The sequence below is a fragment of the Thamnophis elegans genome, chromosome 2 (assembly GCF_009769535.1).
Source record: "Thamnophis elegans isolate rThaEle1 chromosome 2, rThaEle1.pri, whole genome shotgun sequence".
NCBI classification, from domain to species: Eukaryota; Metazoa; Chordata; class Lepidosauria; order Squamata; family Colubridae; genus Thamnophis; species Thamnophis elegans.
In genome coordinates this window covers 110277676-110296046 of record NC_045542.1, presented here as the reverse complement: position 1 = coordinate 110296046, position 18371 = coordinate 110277676, and the positions used below count along the sequence as shown (strand labels likewise).

Genomic DNA, 18371 nt, shown 5'->3' with positions numbered 1-18371 from the left:
ATAGACCTGTCTTTCAGGAATTTGCATAATCTTTTAAACTAGAAAAAGTTCAGCAACTTGTGACTCATCATATTGATATGGTTTATTAAAAATCTTTAAAAGGTTGTAAGCCTTGAAAATGCTTTCCACTTAATTGAACTTATTTCTCAGTTCTGCATAAAATAAAGATTTGGCACAGAAATTGATCCTTTCCAATTAGAAATCCAGGTTTAGTTAAACTTATTTCATTCGGTAGACAATTTGCATTTTTTCCAGCAAAATTGCTTCAACTTTCCTATACATAGCCATGTAAATGGTTAGTTGTTGTTGCTGGCTTTGTAAATTACTACAATGTTTAACTTACACTATAAGAGGAATTCATAGTAGACTTTATATGTTAAGAATCTCAGAATCACTCTTGAATTCCTGATACATATCTTCTGCTATTTCTCCTGTTAATTTAATAAAAGATCATTAGTTGAAAGAGCAAAAAATAATTCAAGCAGTAAATAAAGTAAGTAATTATGAGCAGCCTGAAAAAATAAAGATAGAAATATGCCAGATCAGTTTGTTAATAATAAGGCAGTGCTGGAATTGGTATCAAGTCTAATAACTAATCTTGACAAACATCCATTTGTTTCATTATTGCTTAAAATAAATTTTAAAAAAATGCATATTGAAAAAAAATCTTTCAACAAAATTTTAAAAAATGGATATTGTCCCATTTGTTATCTGCGGCAGAATGATAAGAAACCACAATGGTGCCAGCATTGTGACAAATATAATGTTATCAAATTGACATCATGTAATTGTATCATGATTTTGATGCAACTATGTAAGTCATGTCATTTGTCACCTTCTGCCCCCTGTTTCTCCCACTGTGAATGCATAGGGTCATCTAGCAATTATACTGCAAATATAATATTGTTTGTGGTGCCTACCAATGCTGTCCAATCATCATTAAAATTGCCACTTACCTCTAAGTGACCAGGCTTAGCACTAGCATGAAGAACGTTCAGCAATAAAATAATCTACAAATGAGAAAGTAGAAAGATGTTAACATTCAGTTTGGTCTTATTTTATAAGGACAGTATACTTGTTCCATCAGAATACTCAGACTAGCCGACAAGCAGCTAAAACAACTCACCATGAGCAAAACTGCCATCACCATCACACCTTCTCTCCAAGGCAGCCATTCCTTAGAGCAAATTAGCACTGAAGTGCCATTTAATCCAGGATTCTATGCTAATCAAACTGAATTTATCCTAACTAATCATTACACAAGTTCTGACGTGAAGATCTTTGGAGCTGCTGAAGTTCTTAAAAATCTTGAAGTAAGTTTCAACATAATTTCTCCTTTAACTTTTGTGAAGCTGACTTGTGTTATCATTTTAAAATGGCCCTTTAAAAGCTACACAGTGGAACCTTTGTGTTTTTCCTACTTATGTCAATATGTTTGTTGGTTTGTTAATGGATTTTTATTTAAATACTAACCACCTAGTAGTCTCTCGAGTGAGAATCTCTAGAGCTGGTTGAGATATAAATGGTAGTAAATTGATTAAATGAATAAAGCATATGAATATTTTAGCTGTGATGAAAAATTTAAAGCAAATTGGATTTTGGCCACGGATAGAAACCAGACTTTAAAAAGTAATAATTTATTCATATTGCCTGCCTTTGAACAAAAATTAAAACTAAATTTGCCAATTCTTTGAGATGTATTCTATTCATCTAGAGATGACACTAAAGATCAAAACATTCATTCATTAAATAATTTGGCTTCTAGCTTTCATCTCATTATTTAATATTTCACTATAAGTGTGGTTTATGTGTTGAATCTATTATATGGTGCTTCTGTTATTGTATTATGATTATTTTAATTCTTTCCCACTTGGTTTGCAGAGGTGTTATTAGATTGTTTTTGTTGATTGTTGTTAACCATCTAGAATTCAAATATAAGATGATTGCCCTATATTAATAAAAAAAGTAAATTCCTTCTCTTTTGATTTCATGTTATTTGATGATTCTAGGTCATCTAACACAGATTTACTGTTAGTTCTGTTTAAAAGCTTTGAAAATAAAAGACAAAGTCAAACTTTATATGTGTAATTAGTTAATTGTCACTAGCAGTTTAATTATCCCAGGTAAACAATCAATATTCAATAATGAACTTTTGCTAAAAGAAAAACTGCATCATACCAAAATGAAAAACTCCATTTAAAATGATCAAATTTAGGCAAAGTGTGCAATTTGCAAATAAATCAGAAATTAAATGACATATTTGATTCAATTCTTTGAAATAGTGTGTCATATATGACTTGAGGGAGAAACTATGCTTTTGGTAAATGATACCAAATATTTATCTTACAGGTGAGATCCAGCTCACCTCTGATGGTAGTTTTTGAGAAAGACAGATCCTATGGCTTGCCTAGTTATGTAATCTACACTGTGAGTTTATCAGACCCAGAAATTGCAAGTAAAACAAATTTAAATGCTGTACTTACTATATCCAGCCCGATGACGGACCAGTCTCTTGCTATCCCTGTGACAGTTACTTATGTGTCTGACAGAACTCTGCCAATGAAATGTAAGCTCTTATTCCTCTAAAATATTCATGTATTCTGAGATTTTGTTTTAGAATTGGATTGGTATATTTTATGTACAAAGTTATATGGTTCATGTATTTGTTATATTCCATTTTCTGCTAAGAGGGTCAAGGCATTGCATACTATGCATTAATAGTACTCTCTCCTCCAGGTCTTCCCCACCGCAAAAATCCATTGAGATAGTATAGCGATAGCACTTAGATTTAGATTTTAGATTTTTAGATTTTATTAACATTTGTAGGCCGCCCTTTTCCCTGAGGGGACTCAGGGCGGCTCACATAAAATCAGGGAGGGGAAGTACAAACAGTAACATAGACACATATAATAAAAGTAATGAGCAACATACATTCATCATTCGGGAGGGGCGGCTATCCTTGTCCCCAGGCCTGACGGGCTAGCCAGTTCTTGAGGGCTGTGCGGAAGGCCTGGACGGTGGAGAGGGTACGAATCTCCACGGGGAGCTCGTTCCAAAGGGTCGGGGCTACTACTGAGAAGGCCCTCCTCCTTGTAGTTGCCAGCCGGCACTGGCTGGCTGATGGAATACGGAGGAGGCCCAATCTGTGTGATCTAATTGGTCGCAGGGAGGTGATTGGCAGGAGGCGGTCTCTCAAGTATCCAGATCCACTACCATGCAGGGCTTTATGAGTGACTAATAGCACCTTGAAGCGCATCCGGAGATCGACAGGTAGCCAGCGCAGCTCGCGGAGGATAGGTGTTATGTGGGTGAACCGCGGTGCACCCACAATCACTCGCGCGGCCGCGTTCTGTACCAACTGAAGTCGCCGGATGCTCTTCAAGGGCAGCCCCATGTAGAGCACATTGCAGTATTCCAGCCTAGAGGTCACAAGGGCCCGAGTGACTGTTGTGAGTGCCTCCCGATTCAGGTAGGGTCGCAACTGGCGCACCAGGCGAACCTGGGCGAATGCCCCCCTAGTCACAGCCGTCAGGTGGTGGTCAAACGATAGCTGTGGATCTAGGAGGACTCCCAAGTTGCGAACCCTCTCTGAGGGGTATAAAATTTGACCCCCCAGCCTGAGTGATGGAATATTGGTCGAATCTTTGGGAGGGAAACACAACAGCCACTCGGTCTTTTCTGGGTTGAGCACAAGCTTGTTAACCCTCATCCAGTCCCTAATGGCCTCAAGGCCTTAGACTTAAATACCACTTCACAGTGCTTTACAGCCCTGTCTAAGCAGTTTACAAAGTCAGCATACTGCCCCCAATAATCTGGGTCATTTTACCAACCTCAGAAGGATGGAAAGCTAAGTCAACCTTGAGCCTGGTGAGATTCGAACTATCAAATTGCAGGCAGTCAGCAGAACTAGCCGGCAGTACTGCATTCTAACCACCATGCCACCGTGGCTCTTAGTAGAGACTAAGAAAGAGTAACTAATTCAAATTCAGCCAGTAAGCTAAAATGGTTGAGAGTAAACTGATCCTTGGTCTCATCAGCACTATAACCAATGTGCTATATTCACTTGCTAATATTTGTAATTTTACTAGTAACCTGTTGTTGACATAGAGATTTTATTACAGAATGATTTTTCAACATATTGGTTCACTATTCATAAAGATTCAATTGTTTCTTACAGTATTGAGTTCTGAACATTGTTTGAAAATGTAGGATTAGATTGGATTTGTTCAAATTAGATAAAAATGTATGAGAAAAAGTAATAAATTAAAGCAAAAAAACATAAACCTGGAGTCTAATTTATACACTAAAATCAACACTTCCTATTTTTTCAGACAATACAAGTTTATTCCAAAACTTTCTTGATTCCTATCAAGTTATTTTTTTTACGGCTTTTGCACTTTTGGCTGGAATGGCTGTTATGATTATAGGTAAGAATATCAACTGATATTTGAAGTATTTACTTTCAGATTAAAAAAAAGAATTAGTAATTTTAAATAGAACCAAGTTTATATATTTCTTCCATTATGTATTTTAGTGCACTATACTCTTTTGTCGTCAAATGAACAGCAAATACATCCAGCTTTTATCACAAAGACTAGTCCTCAAAGACCACGTAAGCATGATATTCATTAAGCTTTGTGCTATAAGGAACATGGTAATTAATAATAATGCATCTAAAGTTGGAGATGAATGCTATAGTTGTACTGTACAAGACAATTAAATAAACTGTTTTATCATCACGTACAGCTCTAAAGGTGGTATTCAGCAGGTTCTGACCAGTTCTGGAGAACCAGAAGCAGAAATTTTGAGTAGTTCGGAGAACTGGTAAATACAACCTCTGACTGGCCCCATCTATTCTCTGCCTCTTGAGTCCCAGCTGACTGGGAGGAAATGGGGATTTTGCAGTATCCTTCCCCTGCCACACCCACCAAGCCACGCCCACAGAACCAGTAATAAAAAGTTTGAATCTCACCACTGTACAACTCTAAACTTAATTGATGGTGACATTAAATGGGTACACGGAAAAGAGGAAAACAAATGAGAGCCAAATGGGGACCTAAATCCTCTCGACTTGTAAATGGTAGAGCTTTCAGTAAAGGTAGTAAGCATATGATGAAAAGAGATCTTCTGCTTACTATTGCTTTTTAAATTGATTTTGTTATAGATTTTATTATAATTGTTATTGTTGTAATAAGAAAACCCAGCATTGCAGATTAAAAAGCGGCCATAACAATTAGAAAACACAACAGGATTCAACACTCCAAACTGAGACCTGGGAACAGACGCACCTTTTAAGGGCCTTCTGAATACTCAAGAGAGTGTGCATCATACATACCTCTGGTGGGATGCTGAAATAAGATAGAATAGTATCAAAATATAGCACAGAATATATGTATACATGTATACCACGAGCATTGCCTACTGTGGGCTCCCACTTTGTCATACTTTGTCAGTGGCTGCTTGCTTCTAGTTACCTGAAGGCCTAAATGGATAATACCAATCCCACATTTGAACAGTTAGCTTTATCTGTCTGCTTCACTTTGGAAAAGGTAAAAGCTGTGGATGTCTGATCCAAATAAGCCATTGACCCTTGAAAAATGCTGTTTGCTTCAAGCAGATCTTGGGTGCAGAGGTCACATTGTGGAGGACAATTGTTAGCACAAAATCATTAAATTGTTCCAGTTTGAACACTAAATATGCTTTAGATCAGGCCTTGCACATTTTAATTTTCTCCAAATTAAAAACATATTTAATTTGCAATTTAGTGTAAAGTTCGGTGGGTGTTTATCCAGGGACTGCAGTGGCATGATTTTTCTGTATATCTACATTTTAATTGCTCTGAACCAGACATCACAGTCAGTTACCTTGAGCATTTTTGATGCATATTCATCATTCTGCTTATTTTCAGATACTGGATCTCCTCTTACTCCTACAACTCCCTTCAGCCCTGTATCTTCAAGTCCTCAAAAGAGTTCTCCTAACAGATTATGGAGTCCGCCATATTCTTCACAATGAAAATGTTTTTGACAAAAAAATATGCTTAGATTTTAAGTAATATGGACATTTGAAGCATAATGTATAACACTTTTGTTTATAAAGATTTCCTTTAGATTCATGACAACCTTAAGGGGAAGAAAATTCAGTCAGTACCTATGTCAAGCCACTCTGCTTGCTTTCCTGCTTCAGTTAATTTCAGTTAGGATTTCAAATTGCTATACATGTGCGGCATCTGTGTAGAAATAATGATTTTATGATTTTATAAGAAGGCTTGATATCAGTGACATAATGAAAGGATAAACCCCAACACGAAAGAAAAAATGTGTTAGTTTGAATTCAGATTATATTATTTTTATTTTTTGAGGCTCAGGGATAAAATGTTCTGCACTGATACTTTTGTTGCACTATTTAGTACCAGCATTTGAAGTTGCTGGTTTTAGGAAGTAGTTATGCTGTAATAGCTATGTTACCTATTTATATATGTACCATAACAAAAGAAGGATAGGTAGGTATTTAGAGAGGGACCATATGTGTATGTGAGAAGGGGGGGTTCCTCCATAAAATTATTGAAATATAGTTTTGATCAGGTGATACTGCACAATCTTTTGTTAAAGAAATCTTTTATTATAGCAAAGTGCATTTTTTTAAAAAAGTTATTTTAATCATTTTTTCTTTAAAAAAATATTGTTAGCCTAACAAAGAGAAGAATGCATTTTATGTGTTTTATACCTCAGCAGACTTTCCATATGCCAACTGATGACTTGCAAACATAACTTGGATCAGGGAACTTTATCTTTGCACTACTGAGTTAATGTGAATGCTACCTTTTCCACCGAAATCAGAGTTATTGCTCATTTCAGAAAGAAGTTTAACACGTGTATAGATATCCTGATGACTTATATAGCTGGTACAATTAATACTAAGCGATCTAATTATCCTCAACAATAGGAATTATATTAGGTCTTAAATCAGAACACGTACGAGTATGCAGACAAAATTTGCTTTTCGGAAGCCCGCCGCTTTAAGTATGAACATTATTTTTATAAGCCTTTTTCCTCAGCTACTGTTGTCAGAGTCTGTTCACTTTTTGCATATTTCCATCCATTGATTGGCTGCAGCAATATAACTACAGATGCTAAAAGTTACAGCAGTAAATAATTTCAAAAATCAGTGCAAACCAAGTCAAAAACGTGACTTAAAAAACTATGTTCCACAAAGGCTTACTTTTTTCTAGAATTACAAAAAAAAAGGAAAGAAAGAAAAACCAATACATCACCAATCTATAGGGCCGAAGAATGGGTCACTGTAAATATTAATCTACTAGGAAACAATACTGCCTATGAAGTACAAAGAACCCTTTTTTCAGACATAGCTGTTACAATTATATGATTACAACTGAAAAAACTATTCCAAGTGAATATTCTAAAGATATTTATTTGTAGTATAAAACAGTCTGTTATCATTTCTTTTTTTTTTGCATTATTTAGCATAAGATTCTGAAAAGTGTTGTGGAATAACCTTGGATAGGTTCACAAAAGGATGGCAAACCTGGTCATCTACCTAGTACTCACATCAGCTCAGAAGCATATGTGTGGTGAGGGGAACCAGTTTTCAGCTGTGAGATTATAAGTGAGAAACTCTTTTAGCAATAAAATATGGATTGAGCATATTACAAAATGGTGCCAGCCGATCCAGATCTTCCATATCACTTGGTAAGAACTTTCCACACAGATGAGCCTGGGTTGCCACTATAACTGCACCCTCCAGTTGGTCATGTTCTGTTATTCTAACACTGTAAGAATTGTGATTTTGAGTCTGCTTAATTGTGAATGTATAGATGGACTATATGAACACAGAACTATGAAGACATTTCATAGAAATTAAAAGTTACAGTGTTTATAAAGATTTTGACTGTTTATTATTTAAAAAGATTAGCCATTTTTTCTATATTTCTGACATGTACAAATAAAAAGATGTTTTTTAACAAATAAATTGCTTTAAGGTTGTTATGTTTTAATTATTAAATATATCAATACTGGGTTTTTATTACAGATAAATTATTCTGTAGGAAAATCTGTTCCCAACATGGTTCTTCACATCTTCTAATATATTGCTGAAATGCCCTTGCTGATGGGTGTTCTTTTCCTTTCCATCTTTCCAAATATTGTATTTACATGAATGAAAGTATCCTAAATAGAAGACTGGCTTAAAAATGAGCATAAGAAAAAGACTATGTGGTGTCACTGCTGTATTGTTTGAAATTCTTGAGACAGTATTCACATTTTAATAATCTATCATTTCACAGAAAATAAACCAGAGAAGAATAGAATAGGAATAAGAATAGGATGGAATGGAATGGAAAGGAATGGAAAACAATAATATAAAATGGAATAAGAATAAGGATAGGAACGGACCTTGGAGGTCTTCTGGTTCAACCCCCTGTTCAGGCAGCAAATCCTGTATCATTTCAGATAAATGGTTGTCCAATCTCTCTTTAAAAACTTCCAGTGTTGGAGCATTCACAACTTCTGGAGGCAAGTTGTTCCATTGATTAATTGTTCTGTCAGGAAATTTCTCCTAAGTTCTCCTGCCTTCAGGTGCTTTGGAGAATAGCTTGAGTTTCTCTTATGTGGCAGCCCCTGAGATACTGGAACACTGCTATGATGTCATGTAGACATAGCAACTACTCTAGACTTTTTCAAAACCAGTTTGAAGCTGTTCTGCAGTTGTCTTTAATTTTCCTTGCTCAAAATATGGTACCGATAAAATGATGCGCCAATTACCATGTTTCCAACTGACCAAAGTATAGAAATGGCATTGATTATTGCCTTTTACCCAGACCACTATTCATTTTATATGAGTATGCATGTGCATGGGTATATTTGAGTGGCCCATGGTTCCTGGCAACTATTATCTCTGATTTATTGCAGGTTTTTGACAACATACTTGCCTATATCTTCTTCCTACGGCTGGAAGAATATGACTGATCTAAAGTCACCCAGTTGGCCTTATGCACAAGCAGGCCTAAAGCACCCCAGTTTCTAGCATGCTGTCTAACCATTTTACTAAACTGGCTGTCATTTATGCACTGTATACTTAAAATTCCCAGCAGATTGGTGGTATGGGATGGAGAGTATAGATACTTGTAACTAGCTAGAGTAATTGTTTTTTTAAAGTAGTATCTTGACAAAACATTAAGGTAATTAAACCTTTCTCTAAATAGTTCCTTAGTTTGGTGGAGTTCTCTACATAAAGTTGTATCAGCAACCAGATTGTCACATACAGTCCAATAGAAACACATAGTATTTCTCAATTGTCTGGTATCTTAAAACCTGTCTTGCCTGTCTTCGATATTTTGGGAAACAAAAGCTGCTTTATCAGGATTCCTGAGTTAAATCTGTATAGTGTTGATTTTGTACGTGTTGCTTTACAAAGTGTCTTCATCAGGTTCCATTTTTCCTTTGCTATTAGTGAAAGCTGACGTGTTGCTTTTCTCAAATCACAATGCATCACATTCACTGACTGGTGCTGTGGGTGGTTGATGACCACGGTGTCTATACACAAACACACATACAATATATCACAATGTACAGGGTTTTTTTCTTACCAAACACATGCACTCTTCAATTTCAGTGTTTTTATAATAAACTCAACAAAAGAATTGCATATAAGTTCTCTTGAGCTGTGTGGTCAGCTAGAACAGTGTAAAATAAGTACCTCTGAAGGGTCGTTATATGCTCTCAAGAAAAAAAATAATTACTGATAGAACACATCTTACAAGATACAATTTTCTTTTGATATTCTTCAACTACACCCCAACCATTTTAGTGACCGTGGAACTAACTCATTGCTTTCTGTGATTTGTCACTTATTTTTCTCTTACACTTCCCACACAAACCTTGCAGCTCATGATGCATGGTTATTAGAATTTGATTCTTTGACATAAATGGTTATATCTACGAAGAATGACATTTCGCAGATAAAAACAAGCATGCTTGTAACTTTCTTTTAGTCAGACTTCACGCACACCAAACATATACTGCAGTATTAGTTATTCTGCAGTCATTCTCTGATTTGAAAGCCAACTTTGGCAAAGATATTACAAAAATACAGTTGAACACATTGCTAGTTAAAAGCATACACTAATAGAAGATCTGAGAAAAATGGCATGCTGTGTAATGTAAGTTGCTTTCACATGTTAAAAGTGCCTGGGTCCCAGAGATACAACAGATCTGATCCCACATTCAGATTTGACCTCTAGTGCAGGCTTCGTGCCAAAGGTACCTGACATCAACTTTCATTATGCTCAATTGTTATGACAATATCTGAAGGGTACTAATACCTAGGGAAAGAAAAGTCATTTCCTTGAGGAGTTATACCTAGCCAAAGTTTTAATAATGTGCAATAAATGGGGTATGAAAAATTGAAATACATGCAGAATAACTAAACGCATTCAGTACTTTAGCTATTCAGTTCCTATAGAAGCAGCATAGTGCACAATCTATAGTCTGCATGTATGTTCACATCAAAGTAACGAAATAAATTTGTGGTAAGGTTACACTGCAACAAATTTCAAATTCACTAAATATGAACCTTTCTATCTTCAACTATGCTAGCACCAATTCATTTCTGTTTCTCTTATTGTATTTCTAAAACTTTCAAGAATTCCAATTCACATTTATGTTTATTTTTAGATTGGTATCCTGCTTTTTCTCCTGGAACTGAAAGTAATTTACATGGAGATCTTCCTACAACAGCAAATCTCTGAAGTAAATTCAGCTGAGTGACTACTGCAATGCGCTCTACATGGGGCAGCCCTTGAAGAGCATTTGGAGACTTCAACTTGTCCAGAATGCAGCCGCGCGAGTGATTGTGGGTGTACCTCGATACACCCACGTTACACCTATCCTCTGCGAGCTGCACTGGCTTCCAATCGGTCTCCGGATACGCTTCAAGGTGCTAGTTATTACTTATAAAGCCCTTCATGGTATTGGACCTGGGTACTTGAGAGACCGCCTGCTGCCAATTACCTCCCAAAGACCCATTAGATCGCACAGGGTCGGCCTCCTCCGGGTTCCATCCACGAGCCAATGCCATCTGGCTACGACCCGGGGGAGGGCCTTCTCTGTTGCAGCTCCGGCCCTTTGGAACGAACTCCCCACGGAGATTCGGACCCTCACCTCTTTCCTGGCTTTCTGAAAAGCTGTTAAGACCTGGCTGTGCCGGCAGGCCTGGGGTTGATGAGTTCCCTTCCCCTCTCGACAGGTGTGGTTGTTGGTTATTTTAAATGTCTATTTTGTATTGCATGTTCCCCTTCCCGTTGGAGTTGTTCGCCGCCCTGAGTCCCTTTTAGGGAATAGGACGGCATATAAATAAAATGAAACTTCAAACTTCAAGGTTTGGCCAAAAGTTTCCTAATATATTTCCAAATCTGAGGATGTATTTAAGCCTAGACCTCCCCAGCCCTAGGTTAACATCTTCAACACTTCATCCTAGTATTTGTAGTCTCTTTTGAAGCCATATTCATACTAACAATCTGAAGAGGGGGAGGGGAGCTCTTGAGTATATTGTTGCCAAATATCTTTGAATTCTTTTAAGAGTTAAAATGCTTTTCTCAATTCTGTACATGGGTCTTTTTAAAGTTTAATTTTCAGTTCTTTCTGGTTGCCTCTAGTAACCAGCCATCAAAGTCTCCTGTTATCATGTTTTTCTCCAATTCACATTTTCCCAGGAAAAGGTTTCTTATTCTTAATTTAAAAATCTTCATGTATTTTTAATAGGATTTAAACAAACCACAAGAAGTATTCTTATGATTTTTTCATAATCTTATATCCAGTCAATTTGCCCTGTTAGTTCATTTTAAAATTTTCTAAAATCAACGTACTAATCACCCCTTTGCTGCTTATTTATTTTGTTTTAAAAAGAAAAGGTTTCCCTTAAATATTTAAATTTACATGGGACTTCTTTTGCTAAGAAATGAACGAAAATCCGTTGGGATAATAAAACATGTCTTCTGAAGGTTTTTAAATATTCATACAGCAATTTACAAGCCCTTTCAAATGAAATTGATTAAGAAAGGAAATGGTCAAGTCTTGTGGCTTTTTGAACGTTCCGAACCACAGCTTGAGCAAAATTGTTTGTCCTGACTTCCAAAGCTCTAAAACCTGCTGGAAACCACTTTTTACTGTTTTATCATGGGGAGCATCTGAAGCAAGCATTGTGGGCAATCCTGGGTTCTTTCCTTAATCCAGAGAGAACTTCAGGAAGCCAATTCATTCACTGGCTCTTCTTTCCGTTTCAGTCATTGACTCTGCTCTCACAGAGCCATGTATTTTAATTATAAACTAATACAACTTTATTACTATAGTCTCTCAATTTTAATGTATATCAATGCTCAAAGTAATACCTTGTGGAGCATCTAATGCAAGGTGGGTGGAATTCCAGCTAGAAAGTACATTTGATGTAGATAAGCTATAGCAAAATATAAATTAAAATATAAATTAATAATTTTCCCCTGCAGTGTACAGTAAAACATCATCCTGTCACACTTTCTAAAAAAGACATTTAAAATCACAGTGAACTGAAAAACAGCTCTTCCCTGTTAGGATATTTATCATTACAAAGAAAATACATCAGAATTACAAAATATATTATGAAATTTGGAACAAAATATATCAATGGTTGGAAATGAGGAAAAGGAGTTGGAACAGAATATACTAAGGATTTGCAAAATTGGGACTGGATAATACATAGACAAATATACAAAGGAGGATAAGGGATATGCTTATAAGATCAAAGTAGCTACGTACGATAAGTAGAAACTGTATTTGTTGTAATGTTAAAATATGTATGGAAATGACAAAGCCAGAAAGGTCGCTCTATGTTCAATGTTTTAATGTTTATTTAATTAAAAAATATTTTTAAAAAAGAATTACAAAAGATATATTAGCCTGGATTACCTCAAAATAATATATTATCACAGTCAAATTGTAACATCTGTCTTTGAAAGAATCCCTTCCTTAAAGGCCTAAGAATGTCATGGTAATAAAACTGAGTGTGTTTACTGAGTTACAGCTAGCATGGGATCAAGAACAATGCCGGACCAGAATTAATTCATGATCTTTAGAAAGGTAACAATGGAACAGTTACCATCCACGACTAATAGAGTGAACTTCTTGTATCTTTTCTCAATCTAAATTCATCCAGGATCAGTGGAGCTCTGAGATTCTCTGAAATCAAAGTCCTCCTTGGATTTATGTTTTCATCCACTTAGAATGGTTAAATTGGTGTATACAATTTCAATTCTAACCCTTTGGCAAATATTTCATAACTGTCAAGAAGGATTTAGAGCCTGAACTAAACGATAAAACTTAGTCAAGGCAGCAAGCATTTACTAAAACTATATCAAGCGGAGGAACAGATTGATGCTATTTCTTGCCTTTCAGCTATTTTCCTGTTCTGTGTCATGTCCAGGACTGCAAAATTGAGAAGGAAGAGCTCTGAAAGTCTTGATGATCTTTCAAACCAAAACTGGATAGTGTCCTACTCAGCATTACTAAATGGAATGGAATGAAACTTGTTTCAACTCAGTAGCAAAAAGAACATCTCAATTTCATTCAGGTTACTTTTCTGTCTTGCAAAATACAAAGGTTTGGATGAACAGAATCCCTGGCATCTAATCTGGAAAGTCATAGATTCATTTCCCCAAATCTCTAAAACTGAATCAAACTATAGACTGCACTGAAGCCCCCAGTATCTCCTAGCCTTGGCTCACAAGGACAGTAAGGATGAGATTATTATGGGATGACACTTGCAGTTTAAGGCTTTGGACTGTATGCTATTTACAAATTGAATCTAATTGTGCAATCATTTATTTCATAGATCCCATGATTGACATGTACCTATATTCATATTTTGAATAGGTTTGGCAAAGAGTTGTTAATTAGTAGAAGCAAAAATTTCAGCTGTTCCTGGACATTATCCCCAGCAGAGAAAACAATGTCAAAATACTTTTAAGTAAACTCACATTGACCAAACCAAAAGCACACAAGAAAAGTTACATAAGAACTTTGTACAGAAGAGCAAACATGCTTTGCAGTCAGCCAGAACGCCAAAAAGCAGATTACACATATGATAGTCTTCCAGTACAATGGATATCCATGCAATTTTATAAAATTATCTGTATACACACAATCAATCACAGCATAATTGTCACAGGACACATTCCACACATCAGAAACATCTCAGAAACCACTAATAGATTATTGCAATCCCTTCCCTCATCTTCCCCCACAAACCAACAAAAAAACATACATCCAAAGATCCTAAGCAAACTCAAAGATCCAGTAGCCAAAGGCAAAACAGGAGTCATTTATCCCAGTGTAAGGACTGCAAAGATCCCTATGTAGAATAAATAGGTAGAAAATTAGCAGAACACATCCATCACCATCAACTGACATATGAACATTCATTCCACAAAATGAAGACACCACCATTTCAATTGGAGGCAATGTTTCCCAATTATGGCAATTCTTAAGATGTGACCTGACCTTCAACTCCCAGAATTCCTTAGCAGCATGGCCATCACTAATAATTCTAGAAGTTCACAGACATTAAAACTGCTGACGTTAAAAAGCACTCTTTTAGATTTAAGCAAAATCTAATAAAGCAAGAAAGTTCTTAGAAGCTGGCCATTCTGTTTAAATAGTCCTTGATAGACATACAGGAATACATTCCATTTATAAACCATTGAATAGTAACAACCAAAAGTCAAGGAAAGATCAAAGGCCCCAGGGTAAATCCTCTCTTATCATACAGCCATTAGCTTACATCCAGATAACCAGGAACTAGCACCCAAGTGATGGCAATCCTATGGCATTGGTGCCAGAAGTGACATGCAGAGCCATCTCTCTGGGCACACCAGCCATCACCCATTGCTGTTCTGGGTTCCGGTGTGCACATGTGCACTGGCCAGCTAGTCTTCACATGCATTGAAGCACCAGAAATAGGAAGAAGAGCTCCCTGGCATGCATGCTGCATGCATGTACCAGGAAGCTGAGTTTCCAGTTTCTGGCATATGATACATGCATGCCAGCTGGCCTTCATGCGGGCATGTGTGCCAGAAGACCAGGTGACTGGAAGCTCAGCTTCCTGTCATGTGCATGCTCTTCGGGTTTCCAGCACTCCCATGCATGTGTCCCAGGGAGCTGCTCTTCTGATTTCCGATGCTCCCCTACATGCTGCATGCCAGAGGTGGATTGCTCCCAGTTTAACCTGGACACTTCTGTGCATGTGCAGAAGTGTTGCACATGCACAAGTGAAGCGATAGTAAAAAAAAAATGGAAACCTACCACTGATGCAAGCGCTACCATTTCGGCACTCAGTGCTGAAAAGATTCACCAACACTGCTAAATAACATAAAACTCATCCTGCCCAAATCCACACAAAGTTGGTAAAACCAAGCTCCTATCATATACAAACTGCCAACAAACCTCGCTTCTAGTGCATACATCAGAGCATTGATGATGATATAATGAAGTATCTCTAAGAAGAAAACCAAGCTCAGATAATGCCAGAAGCCCAACCATCTACCATCCCATTGGGATTAATGGTCACCATGCTTGAAGAGCTAGAATCAGTTCACAAACCAAAGAGAGTAAAAATCTAGTCCAGCTTTCTTATGAAGGAAATTTTGAAACTTAGCTATGGAAATGAAAGATGATATATAGGTAGACATATAAAGATAAGAAACATTTATCCCTCTTTTTCTAAAACAGTAGACATTTGAGAGCTTCACACAATTATTTGCAATAAATAAATACATTATTTTCAATATCAGAAGCAACTTTTCTTATATCAGAAGCAACTAGTCACTGACACAGAACACTCATTTAGCATTTCACACAGATTAATATTTATTTAAGTTTATGCCACCCAAGCTTCAATACCTCTGGGCCCAAGTGTAATGCAAAAATGTGTTGCTCCCAGTAGCTGCTGAGATTCAGGCTGCCTACTATATATGTGTCATAGCAGCAGAGATTTGCTATAACAAAAGTTGGTTAAAAAAACCAAAGCCAGACTTGTAGAAAAACAGAGTCAGAATGGCTTCTTTAATTAATTATAACCGCCAAGGACTCTCACAACAGCATACCATTTTGTATGCAGAAACATAGGTAGTCCTTGAGTTACGGCAGCAATTGGTCATAAAGTAGGATATCTTATAATCACATTTCCCTAGCAATGGCAATCTGGGCCAGTTGTCATTGTAATCCCAAATTCAGGAGTTCTCTTTCCTCCTGGCCTTCCAAAAAGCACCAAAGACCTGGCTTTTTCCCAAGTAATGCTAAATTTGTGGACTGCCATTCTTCACTGACATGATAACTTCAAATAGTTGACAACCATGTTTTTCTGGTAAGTTTACAAGGGGAAGAAGTCTGACTTGTTTGATCCCTAATTTAATTCCAGGACCATAAGACACTATGAATGTTCACCACATTGTTCTTGCATACTTAATGGATTATTCCTATTGATGTAAGACTTTTAGGAAAAATTGAAATAGGTGTTAGAAGTAGTATGTTCTGAAAACAAATGGATTTATAGAAAAGTTCACCATAAAATATGCAGATCTGATATGAAAGGAAGGCATAAGTAAAGTTAAAAAAAAATAAGAACTTTTATGGAATTTAATAGGCAGCCTTATGTAAAATTCATTTGAAGTAGAACTCAAACTTATCTATCCCTATCATCAGAAGGAGATATCCATCATTTCTTGAATGTGACAGTGCCAGCCTCTTACTCACTCCCTTCCTATCCAGTGGTGGGATTCCAAATCTTTTCCTACCGGTTCTATGAGAGAGCACTTCGTGCGCATACACAGCACTCAAAGACTGACCGGGGTCAGCACTGGTGAGCTGAGCTGTTTTTTAGCTCAGCTGAGGTATGGCAATCTGCTCTGCTAAAAAACAAGGGAATATAGGATAGGCAACAGCAGGGCTGGGGGGGGGGGGCAGCCAGAGGCGATATTTGCCAGTTCTCTGAATTGTTCAAAATTTCTGCTACCTGTACCCCAGAAGCAGTCTGAACCAGCTGAATACCACCTCTGTTCCTATCACAATTTCGACCCATGGTATGTTTTCTGCTATGGTCTGAAAACCTTTCTCTTATGCACCTTTATCTGTTTCAGATGGATCCATTTCTTTAGCAAACAGCAGCACTTCACCCACACCACAGAGGAGGAAATGTCTTCACAACTGAGGCATTAACTGGTCTGATCTTTAAGAGTTTCTAAGATCTTTCCTTCACTATCAATATTAAAATAGCAGAGTGATGAAGAGTTCTGCTTAGATCTAAAAAAAATTGCAAAAACATTTTTCTTAGTTTCTATTTTCTTTTCCTCGTCCAGCTAGCTTTTTTAAATTAGCTGAATGCTTTTATTTTTTAAGTGCAGAGTTGCATCATTTCATTGTGTCCCCAGGCCTCTGAGGCAAAAAGGGTTTCGCTGTACTATGAGTTGGTCTGAGATGACATACTCAAGAAATTGATGTGTTTCAAGAACAGCAACGGCACAATTTCATTTGTGACAACAATACTGAACATAGAATAAGGGGACCGTCTTGGAAAAGAAGTCTATCACAAGTTTGTAATAAACCGTATTGAGTTTGCTTTCCATGGACCAACATCTATTAATAAGAACATGAGAAGACTTGGAGATTGTAGGAGAGGTCTTAGCCCTAACATGGGTGTCTGGTTTGGTTTGAAACCTTTAATTTTCTTTAGAAACTTGAGGTGTGGACTTCAACTCACAAAAATCCCTAGCAAGAGTTGAAATCCTCCCTTCTTAAAGTTGCCAAGTTTAACAAACTTGTTTTAAAGATACTTTAATTCACAATTTACTTATTTCACTGACTCCTGTTTATTATAATGTTGAAGTGTAGGTTGTGTTACATATTTAAATAAACAATATAAAAAGTAACTCAAGCAACCAGGCATATGCCACAGAGTATCCAACTCTAAAATATTGAATTCCACCCATTTTACATGTAGAAGATGTTAAAGAGGTCAACTGAGGATAGTTTGAGCCAGAACAAGAGAAGGGCTAGATTGCTGCAGTTGTACAGAAACATAGTCTAAGTATTAATTTTGCTAATAAAAGGCTAATCCAACACTTATTGTCTTCCTCTCTCTTACTTTGCACCATCCAGAAATCTGTCCTAGAGGTTTCTCTATGGACTATAGATGATGGAAAGAGTGAACATGGAGAAAAGTGTGTATTATTGCATATTATAGTAGTGTATACAGGGTAGATAACTGCATATTACTAAAATAGGACGTTGTATTTTGCATGAGTTTAAAAGTGGTAGAATTGATAATTCTAA

The 18371-nt window shown here is 36.7% G+C and overlaps 1 protein-coding gene and 1 long non-coding RNA gene across 6 annotated transcripts in view; one reads left to right on the top strand and one right to left on the bottom strand.

The window, feature by feature from the left end:
- The window catches only part of NUP210 (nucleoporin 210), an 88531-nt gene extending 83712 nt beyond the window's left edge, over positions 1 to 4819 (top strand). Inside the window, 4 exon segments of the mRNA XM_032212303.1 lie at positions 1066 to 1313; positions 2350 to 2566; positions 4332 to 4427; positions 4535 to 4819. Coding sequence (XP_032068194.1) covers positions 1066 to 1313; positions 2350 to 2566; positions 4332 to 4427; positions 4535 to 4632 — 659 coding nt within the window. The 3' untranslated portion in view covers positions 4633 to 4819.
- The window catches only part of LOC116505011, a 78775-nt gene that overhangs the window by 5701 nt on the left and 54703 nt on the right, over positions 1 to 18371 (bottom strand). For 2 of the 5 annotated variants that reach the window (XR_004254877.1, XR_004254876.1), the window contains exons 1-3: positions 5289 to 6001; positions 957 to 1010; positions 344 to 431 (exon numbers count right to left, since the gene is read on the bottom strand). This is a non-coding gene — a long non-coding RNA (uncharacterized LOC116505011). Of the gene's footprint in view, positions 1 to 343; positions 432 to 956; positions 1011 to 5288; positions 6002 to 6150; positions 8349 to 18371 lie in introns of those variants that run through there. The other 3 variants (XR_004254879.1, XR_004254880.1, XR_004254878.1) reach the window with 3 other exon arrangements.